The sequence below is a fragment of the Clupea harengus genome, unplaced genomic scaffold, assembly GCF_900700415.2.
Source record: "Clupea harengus unplaced genomic scaffold, Ch_v2.0.2, whole genome shotgun sequence".
Lineage (NCBI taxonomy): Eukaryota > Metazoa > Chordata > Actinopteri > Clupeiformes > Clupeidae > Clupea > Clupea harengus.
Window position 1 is genome coordinate 5001 of NW_024880650.1, and position 11302 is coordinate 16302.

An 11302-nucleotide genomic window follows, 5' to 3' on the forward strand; every position below is an offset into this window, starting at 1 on the left:
CATTTACGAATATGAAAGACACTCACAGAAAACTAATGGATGAGTTTTCAGCATGATGAAAAACTGGTTAGGAAAAGCCTGGACACAAGAAGGTGTGATTAAGAGGATGCTGTCATGTACTCTCCTGAAATGGACTGGTCCACAAGTAAAGCACAGCACATGTGTCGTTTTCTGTCAAAGAAGGAGTGGAGGCAACCGCTGGTGAAAATCAATCAGTACCCTACTTTAAAAAGACATGTTATTATTACTATTATTACTATTATTATTATTATTGTTATTATTATTATCCAGTTATTAGACCAGTCAGTCAGTGTCTACTCCAGACATGAGACTTACAGCTACCTGGGAGGTTGTTGTTGTTTTGTTCTGTTATCTGCGGGCAGTTCTGCATCCTCTGGCTCCTCCTCATCCATAGACTCCCGAGGTGGCTGCAAGGGTTCTTCCTCTTCCTCAGATGCACACTGGGGTTTGGGTTCATAATGAGGACCAGCACCAAAGATGTCTGCAGAGTAAAGGGGCTGTTGCTCCTGCGCTGCTGCGGGCGCTTGTGGCCGTTGGCCATACTGCAGGATGAACTCATCATAGCGAGCAGGAAGCTGGGTTTGCCGGCGTGGGCGCTCAGGTTGAAGTAGCGAAGGCAATGAATGACTGGACTCCATTGGTCATCAGCACTCCGGTGAGCAAAGGACCATGAAGAGGAGTTTTAGAGTTTAGGGTGGCTGGCTTGAGACCAAATGGGGGTGTCAGTGAGAACACACTGTCCAGTCAGGATTCACTGTTCACAAGGGTCATTTATTAGAGTTCCAGTGAGGATATGAGAAGGACTGTATGTGTGTGTGTGTGTGTGTGTGTGTGTGTGTGTGTGTGTGGTGTGTGTGTGTGTGTGTGTGTGTGTGTGTGTGTGTGTGTGTGTACGTGTGTGTACAAGCATGTGTGTGGTTCCTAGGAGGAAAGGAGAAATGAAATACAATCAGCTCCAAACAATGCCATAATACAAACGATGCCACAGCATTCAAAATGCGCTCAAGTTACACTACATAAGTCAATTAATCATTCCATGTGCCACATAATAATAACTGTAACTGTACATCATTAAGCACAACATAAGGTCTCAGCCTACACAGGCAATACGTGAGCATATAAACTTAGGAGCATTCACAATTAAGGCAACAAGGTTAAGTTAACAAACAATTCACTGACACATTTCAGTTCATTTTCATCTCTAAACTGAATCAGGATCAGTCCATTGAAGTACAACCTACTACAATTCACTTCCATGGCTCAGATAACGCACACAGGAGGAGCACATGCAGCAGCATCCAGGTTCTCAGTGTCTGAGCGAAAGGAAGGGGCTGTGGGCACAGGTGTGGCTAATAAGGTTGGTGGCAGGGTGTGGCCTAATAGGCAGGTGATCAGGGCTAATTGGAGCTGAGTGAAACAGAATGGGGAAATGAACAGGCTGGGAAAGGGGCGTGGCAGTGAGTCTGTGAGGGAAGCAGGGAAACTGAAAATCTTCCAAACACTAATATCATTACTTGTGAATCAACTGTGCTAGCTTACATGACATTTTGTTTGGGTCTGTCACTTCTCACACATCACTAGGTGATACTGGCCTCTAATGACCTCCAGTCTACGTAGCCATTACTTTCCTCTGTCTGACCGTGTGTGTGTGTGTGTGTGTGTGTGTGTGTGTGTGTGTGTGTGTGTGTGTGTGTGTGTGTGTGTGTGTGTGTGTGTGTGTGTGTGTGTGTGTGTGTGTGTGTGTGTGTGTGTGTGTGTGTGTGTGTGTGAGTGAGAGAGTGATGAGCATCTCAGATGTACTGAATAATCAAATCCCCTCTGCAATGTGGAGAAACTAGCATTTTCACACATTAATAATCGTTTGTCTTCTAGAGTTGATCAAGGTATCTTCAGAAAGGAGAGTCCAGCAGCAGCAGCCTCAGATGACCAAGACCAAGACCTGCAGGATCCAGGAGCACAAGCTGCTCTCTGTGGACACTCCCAAGTTGAGTCTGATGGACAGCCAGCACACACACACACACACACACACACACACACACACACACACACACACACAGTCTTCAGGAGGAACTCAGAGAGAGAATGAGGTCATGAGGTTTGGGATGAAATGGAGGGTGTGTGTGTGTGGTCGAGAATTGTCTGGCATAATTTTACGGCAGATCCCTGTTTATTAATGTGTCTGGTAACAAGCATGAAGATAGCCTTTAAACAGATTTACACACACCACTGGCAAGTCCCGTATCCTGTGACATCTGTCGGCCTGTTACACAATGGACATTTACGAATATGAAAGACACTCACAGAAAACTAATGGATGAGTTTTCAGCATGATGAAAACTGCGTTAGGAAAAGCCTGGACACAAGAAGGTGTGATTAAGAGGATGCTGTCATGTACTGATAGACTCCTGAAATGGACTGGTCCACAAGTAAAGCACAGCACATGTGTCGTTTTCTGTCAAAGGAGGAGTGGAGGCAACCGCTGGTGAAAATCATTCAGTGCCCTGCTTCAAAAAGACATATTATTATCATTATTATTAGTAGTAGTATTATTATTATCATCCAGTTATTACAGTTATTGCTCTCTGTGGACACTCCCAAGTGAGTCTGATGGACAACCGCACACGCACACACAAGCACACACACACACACACACACACTAACACTCTTCAGGAGGAACCCAGAGAGAGGATGAGGTTATCAGTCAGGAGGTTTGGGATGAAATGGAGGGAGAGTGGGGTGAAAGTAGCCATTACTCTCATCTGACTGAGTGTGTGCGTGTGTGTGTGTGTGTGTGTGTGTGTGTGTTTGTTTGGGATGAAAGGAAGGGATAATAGCCATTATTCTCTTCTGTCTGAGTGTGTGTGTTTGTGTGTGTTAAGAATTATGTGTCTGGTGTTTGTATTGGGGATACAAATGGAGGGAGAGTCTTGTGAACGTAGTCTTCCCTTTCCCCCGACTGATGAAACATCAGGTTTCCTCATGAAGAGAACACCTTGACCTGTTCAGAGGGAGAACCTTTTCATTAGTGGGTGTATCTTTGGTGGTTATGCTGGTTTATCTGTGTTCAAGCTGGTGTGTGTGTTGTGTGTGTGTGTGTGTGTGTGTGGTGTGTGTGTGTGTGTGGTGTTGTGTGCTGGTGTGTGTGTGTGTGTGTGTTGTGGTGTGTGTGTGTGTGTGTGGTGTGTGTGTGTTAAGGGAGGAGTACCACAGTGAAGATCAACAGAAGAGCTGTGAAGCCTGTAATGAAGTTCCAGACTCCAGCCACTGGTCCTGGTGGAGCCTGGACGTCTCCACAGAAAGAGCGTTTCAACCTACCGCCTGAGCTCTCCTGCAGGGAGGTATGAGTGCTCAGAGTCTGGTCTGCGCTGGTCCGTTGCCTGGTCAAGTCACCCTGCAGTACCGCTTCACAGACTGGCTATCTCTTTGGCTGGAGAGCTGCCTCACATGCAGTACAGACCAGCTGGCCCTTTCGATGGACATCAAGCTCATCTCAGGAAGCTGCAGGAGATCCACGCCACATTTCCACCTGTTTGGGAGGATAGTCAGTCTTTTTCTGAAGAATGCCTGTGATGGTTCTTGCATAAAGCAGGTCTAGTGGAGTGTGTTTTGGGTTAGAAGTGTGGGCTGAGTTCCGCTTTCCATGCCAGGCTGGTGATACCCCTCCTTTTCTCTTCTTGGACTTTTCTACTCTTTTGATTTTCGGCTGCCTGCTCCCTGGGAAGGAGGTTGAAGATCCACTGGTCTGTGGTTCTATGGTCTATCTTGAGCAGCAACAGTACCAGTTCACTTTCCGCGCAATAACCTCCTCCAGCAGGATGCCCATCTCAACAGTTATTGGACAACCCAGGAATTGGAAGGAAGGATACAAAGGCGTCATGCTCGCAAGGGCCGGCCTGAGAACCCTCTTCAGATGAATGAGTTTTATGTTTTCAAGAACCACCTCGCAAACGCCAATATCTGTCCAGGAAAACATAAACCTTAGACGCCAAGCCGATATGGTTTCCCAACTTCTTCTGAGGTGCACCTAAACGAGGCTGTCGACTTCAAGATGGAACTTCTCAGCTCTGTAGACCAACAGCAACACTGGGAGGCAACGATCTGGAAAAATGAATGCTTCAGGGAAAAACCCCAACAGGGTGGTGAGAGCACATTAGATGTTGCAAAATTCCTGAAAAATCAGCGGGCGGCTCTCATTCAGAAGGTTCAGAATGTGATACAGATAGCAGATCAGATGCTATCGCAGGAACTTATCAACGAAGAAGTGTATGCCAACATCAGAGCTGCACCGACTGAACAGGAGAAGATGAGACGCGTGTTTGATGCCCTGGTATCTCATGGGCCTGGAGGGAAGAGGGAGTTCCTCGGAATCCTCCAGAAGGAATGCCCTGACCTGCTGCAAGAGTTGGGCAGATGATCCTCCTGACCATGGGACTCCTGGATGGGGATTATGTTCAAATATCCTTCAGCTATTGATTCATAGCTTTGTAACTTTGGCTGTACTTGTACTCAGATGGTCAGTGTATAGGAGTATGGAGCCACAGTTGGCATTTCCAAAGTGCTATGAAATGAAATTAGAGAGGTGTTCATAATGTCAAATTGTATTTTCTGTTTTTCATAATGCTGTTATTGATACATTTGATGGCTACATTTGTTTACATACATTCATAGGGGAAGATATAAGGGAAGTATGGATTATGCAATAAATTTAGCAATAACTGAAATATGAAAGTGGAGTCAAAATATTAAATATTTTTCCTCCACATAAGAGTTGGCCTTCAGTGGTTGAAACTCATACTCCAAGCCTGGGGAGATGTATGATAATAGGTATATATTTTGATTATTATTTTTCTTCAGATAGCATTTTTCATACAATTATGTTGATATCCTGAAATGTATACATATTAATATTTTCTTTATAATAAATTAGGATGATGAAGGTTGTTGTAATACTGTGATGGATGTTTTTTTCATTAAAATGGACTATCATTATATTGTTGTGCAACTTGTACTTTTTATATATATATCTGGGAAGTTCGATTTGTTCTATGTCTAGGTAATATGGCCCCACTAGAATATTTCTGCAAAGAGCAGACTTTACTTTAATTCATTCAATTGTATTTACATAGCGCCAAAACAATTAGAATTGTCTCAAGGCGCTTTACAGAGCCCAGTGCCTGGACCCCCTTAGAGCAAACACAATGGGCGACAGGGGCAAGAAAAAACTAGGGTATTAATAAGACCTATCAACGAGTGCTTTGGCCTGGATTAAAGATCGCTGTTGCAAAATTCTGCCAGTCTTGCCATCATGTCAACTTAAGGGTGAGCCCAATCATACCATTTCCCCAGCCCCACTCTGTCCTATTCCAATTATGGCACATCCCTTTGAATGCATAACTGTTGAATGCATGGGTTCCCTGCCCAAGTTTAAGTCTGGCCGTCAATTTGTGTTGACCATGATGTGCTCTGCAACCCGCTATCCTGAAGCCATGCCCTTGCACAGCTTAAAGATGATATTTTTCACTGAAAGAAATTGTGGAGAACACAGCATCTTCAAAGCGACTACATGACATCAGAGTGATTGTCTGTGATAACTGTTGTGTCCGGGTGGGGGCACGCATTAAAACAAGTAAGAGGCGTTGGAGGTGCCATTAACGTAAACTGGAATTTATGAACTAGTAATTACATGTAGCCCAGGCTCATCAGGAGCGCAGAGTGGAGTGAAGGCAGAGTCCATCAAGAGAGAAGAGTGAAGAGAGTGAACGTGGGGAGCCCAGCCCCTTTATAGTTCCCCCATGACCAGAAGGATCATGGGAGCTGTAGTGGCAATATCAATACACAACAATAACATTAATGTAAAAACGTATTATATAACATTGGGCGCAAAGTTATTACGTTATTGGAACTCTGTTTTGTTTTACATTATCAGCTTTTATTACATTAAGAACGGAAACATTATCTCTCTCTCCCTCTCTCTCTCATACACACACACACTCATTCTCTCTCTCTTTCTTTAGATGCCCAGATTTCATGATGGCCCATATGTTGGGAAACGTAAAAATATGATATGCTTCTCTGGAATTGAATTTGTTTAACAAAGAAAAAAACGAAAAAAAAACTTTCACACCACACCTAGTCTTTTTTATCTTAGGCAGATAGCCTAGGACTGGATGTAGGTTTATGTGTCAGCGCCACGGGACACAAGAGTATTTTGTTCACTGAACTACGCGCTTCTAACTTTCGTTTTCCAAACGTCATATGACTACTTCCGTGTTTGGACAGTGGAGTACAGACACGGGCGGGAAATTTTGTGTTTTTGGAAAATATCACACAAAACTTCACGTTCAGAAAACTTGACGTCCTCGGTCGTGGGGGTAGAGGTATGTAGCTGTAGTTTAAATATGCCTGTTTGGCGGGCTCACTTATGTGAAGCAGTATACACGGATGTAGGCACAAGCCTATTTCTGACATCAGAATTGGATTGCAGTCGGTTAAAGATTGCTCGTTTATTCGATAAACTATCATGATTAAGTCATCATCAAGTACATCATGCTTGCTTGTGAAAAGTAGTGGCACAACAAATCGAATCAAGTGTATATGAATGTGTAGGCTAAAGTTATATTGTTACCAAGCGTCAGGCACAGCCTTAAGCTAGCCCACTGCCTGCTATACGAGTCTCTTTGCTCTTCTGCAGTTGACTTTGTAGCTAGTGAATGGGTCTACGGGTCCCAATGGCGCTGTCATTAGATTTCCTGACGCATGAGGAGTTACTTCGCTTCTTCCACCGTAAGAAGACGGAGATCTCGTGCATAGACCAACCGCACACCTTCCTCAGGCAGTTACGAGACCACGACCTAGTGTCGGAGAAGCTCTACCAGGTGAGTAAACCCATTTGTGTTTGAACTGAGTTGTGTATATGATTGTTGGGCACATGATAATTACCTGTTCATGCGCAGGCCTGTCTTAAGCTATGTTTCCACACGTTTTAGCCCTGCAACTATAAGCAGTGGCTTGAATCATAGGGAGCACAGGTTATTCTTAATGTTAAAGTCGGGGTTAAAGTTTAAAGTTTAAAATAAAAGTCTAAACAGCGTTTAAAAGTGTTATATTACATAGTGTAATTAAGTTGTGTAAGTAAATACAGTCATTAAAGACAGGCTTACTTTACGGTAATATAAAAAAAAAATATAGCTATTATAAGATATAAGAGTAAGATTCGTGCCCCTGACTGATGTTACATCTCAAAATTGAACAGGAAGTCTGCATTTTTCTTGAGATTAGGCTCTTTGTATCCATGTGTGTGTGTGTGTGTGTGTGTGTGTGTGTGTGTGTGTGTGTGTGTGTGTGTGTGTACATAACCTCTGCTTCTCTGAGCAGTGTTGTCTTCCTTTAGTCTCTACGTGGGGTTTTGTTGACAGGAGCCAAAAGGACAAAATGAGATTTTTCTCCTGGACCCCATGGACTCCCTGTGTGTGTGTGTGTGTGTGTGTGTGTGTGTGTGTATGCATGTATTTGGGGGAGTTAAGAGGGGGTGTGTGATGTGCAAACACATTTTGAAACATTCTTTTCATCAGGCGCTTAGTGTGAAACTAGAGGAGGTTACACACACACACACACACACACACACACACACACACACACACTAGAGGAGGTTATTGATTCATGTCACTGTGTTGACCTGGGGCTAGCATGACATGACACTCACACACACACACACACACGCACACACACACACACACACACACATACACACACACAGACACACTCACACATACACACACACACACAGACACAGACACACACACACACACACACACACACACACACACACACAATGCAGGGTATTTGTATGTGCTGTGTTTGCCATCCTAGAGGAGTAGCCTGATGCTTAATGAGTTTAGAGAACCAGCCTCTCAGGGTGGGATAAGTACAGACACATACAGACTGGGTAGTGTGTGTGTGTGTGTGTGTGTGTGTGTGTGTGTGTGTGTGTGTGTGTGTGTGTGTGTGAGAAGGAACACTCTTCCTGGTACAGAACACTTTGCTACAGACCTTGATGTTGCTTTCCCTCGCGCACACACACACACACACACACACTTGTGTCGGAGAATCTCTACCAGGCACGTTTTAAAAATGAGCGCAATACTTTATATTACATTTGTAACAGTATTAGTAAACAGGCTAAAGTGCAATTTACAAAGTAAATTCACAGTCAATAATAAACACTACTTGAATCTATGTTATAACATATAAAGTATAGATTATTTTATTGTTTAGTGTAGAATGCTATAAAGAAATACTACTTTAGTCTACTCAAAAGGGTTAGAAATACTACTTTAGTCTACTCAAAAGTATATTACAATTATTTAGTGAGTCAAGAGGACACTTTACTCTCTCTCTCTCTCCCTCTGTCTCTCCCTCGGTCTCTCTCTCCCTCACTGTCTCTCCCTATCACTCTTTCTCTCGCTGTCTGTCTTTCTCTGTCCCTCTCTCTCTCCCTCTCTCTCTCTCTCTCTCCCTCTTTCTCTCTCTCTGTCTCTCTCAGAGAGTGGTTAGGATGAAGACGAAGGAGCAGAAGATGAAGGGTGTGTATGAGGTGCTGGACAGTCTGGAGACAGATCAAGCAGAGCGTGTGAAGACCTTCTGGGAGTGTGTGTTTACAGACCACATCCTGCAGCATTACCCCACCCTCAAACTACTGAGGAACAGCCTCATGGACGGTGGGTCTGCACTCTCATTATAGTGTGTGTGTCTGTGTGTGTGTGTGTGTGTGTGTGTGTGTGTGTGTGTGTGAGAGAGAGAGAAAAGTTCATATTACCTTAGATGACACTGCCTGGTGTCAATAGAGTTTATATTAACTTAGATGACACTGCCTGGTGTCAATAGAGTTCATACTAACTTAGATGACACTGCCTGGTGTCAATAGAGATCATATTACCTTAGATGACACTGTCTGGTGTTATTTTGGAACTGGCTCTGATCAATCTCCCTGCTTTCATTTTCTTCCCCAAATTCAGGGTCTTTTCGAGTCAATGAAAGTCAACCAGAGATGGAGAGACTGGACAAGAGGAATAATACGGAGGGAAAGATTAAAGACTTAAAAGAAAAGAAGGTGAAGAAGATGAGTAGACAGAAAAGGAAAGGGAGCAGCACTAGCGGAAGGGAGGAAGGAGAGGAGGAGGAGGAGGAGGAGGAGGAAGATCAAGCAGGGACTTCTAAAGTCACAACCAGTCAGAAGAAGAAGAAGAAGAAGAAGCTTCAGAAACCCAACTACTGTGAGTATACACCCTCAGCATACTGATATTAAACCCCCCTACTGTGAGTATACACCCTCAGCATACTGATATTAAACCCAACTACTGTGAGTATACACCCTCAGCATACTGATATTAAACCCCCCTACTGTGAGTATACACCCTCAGCATACTGATATTAAACCCAACTACTGTGAGTATACACCCTCAGCATACTGATATTAAACCCCCCTACTGTGAGTATACACTCTCTGCATACTGATATTAAACCCCCCTACTGTGAGTATACACCCTCAGCATACTGATATTAAACCCAACTACTGTGAGTATACACCCTCAGCATACTGATATTAAACCCCCCTACTGCAAAAGATGTCATGCATCAAGTGTCGCAAACTAACACTAGATTATTGTATCGTTCAGTCCTCATTCCCAAACTAACACTAGATTATTGTATCGTTCAGTCCTCATTCCCAAACTAACACTAGATTATTGTATCGTTCAGTCCTCATTCCCAAACTAACACTAGATTATTGTATCGTTCAGTCCTGTGCTGCTCTGTGTGTCCCTCCTGTGTTTCCATCCTCTCGGTCTCTGGTGTGTTTTCCAGGCTCTCCTCTGAGGAAGGGGGGCAGGGAGGATATCTGGAACTGGCCCATGCATAGGTCCCAGCTACCCGTCACCTGTGGGGACAAAGAGGGCTTTCTTCACAGAGACAAACTGGCCAAAGGTGAGGGATCCTCTCAGACTGGATCTTTGAGTTGTGTTACTATAATAACCCCATGTACAGGAGCAAGCATGTATGTCAGTACTGGTCCACTGACTGACCGACTGACTTCAGTAGAGCAGCTCATTATTGGCTCCTTCATCCTAGGCCTCCTAAGGTGCAGGTAAAGCTGCAGTCCCTGATTGTAATCCAATACTTTATTTGTCATATTCAGTGACCTGCTCCTCATGGTCTTCTAGCTGTCAGTTCAGTTTGTGCGCTAAAAAAACCCTTCCAGTGTTATCTCAGGCAACAAACAAACATACTGGGTTGGACGAGCCGTAAACAATTCCAACCAATCCTCTGAAACAAACATACTGGGTTGGACAAGCCATAAACAAATCCAGCCAATCCTCTGAAACAAAAATACTGGATTGGACGAGCCATAAACTATTCCAGCCAATCCACACGTTGCTAAAGAAGCACAGAAGGTTGGGGTTGTAATTTGATTGGCTGTTCAGTACAAATATCAACAATGTTTTGCCAGAATCGCGGATTGCACCTTTAAAATATCTACTGACTATCAGGACGTATTATCCTTGAACTGAGTTCATATGCAGTGAACTAAGCCAGACAGGTTATGAGTATTCTGACTAAGGAAGGGGACCTCAGCCTTGGTGGCTGTTCCAAACAGATGCTTTGTTGTTTTGTAGGAGATAAATGCATTCTTCACGAGGATCAGTGGTACACGCCAGGTGAGTTTGAGAAGTTGGGAGGCAAGGAGAGGAACAAGAACTGGAAGATCAGCATCCGCTGCCGACAAACAACCCTGCAGAAGCTGATTCAGGTGACAGGAAACAAGTCTGTGTGTGTGTGTGTGTGTGTGTGTGTGTGTGTGTGTGTGTGTGTGTGTGTGTGTGTTGGATCCACTGTCTGCTTTCATAAGCCAAATTGTAATTTAATTGTTATTTGACTTAAACATCCATTTTAAAAGCAACAACGTAGTTCAGCTTTTATCAACCTTCACCTCTCTCTTACGTCAGCATTTGATGATGTCATCTGGGCAAAGGTCATGTGCTTTTTGCTGTTAACTGAAACAGATAAGGATAGGTGGAGTTGAATTTCTATTTATTTCTATATTTATTTGTTTTCTTGTAGGAGAATCACTTAAAGTCTCCACCAGCTAAAAGGAGAAGAACTGAAAAAGGACAGGTAACCCTTCATCTAGTTCTATTGTTGCAGGGGTCACATGACGTGTTGTCATGGTAGCATACTCAGATATTGTTCCGATCCACACTGATAAAGCTATTGCTGCAGTTCTATG

At 43.7% G+C, this 11302-nt stretch overlaps 1 protein-coding gene across 1 annotated transcript; it reads left to right on the plus strand.

The window, feature by feature from the left end:
• Positions 1-6573: 6573 nt before the first annotated feature.
• On the plus strand, positions 6574-11243 carry LOC122132531 (nuclear body protein SP140-like protein; the record flags this gene model as incomplete). Its single annotated transcript, XM_042707216.1, has 6 exons — positions 6574-6896; positions 8564-8738; positions 9036-9293; positions 9883-10002; positions 10692-10825; positions 11137-11243. Coding segments are annotated over exons 1-6 (959 nt in total), but the record flags the coding sequence as incomplete, so codon positions are not given.
• Between the last annotated feature and the right edge of the window lie 59 nt (positions 11244-11302).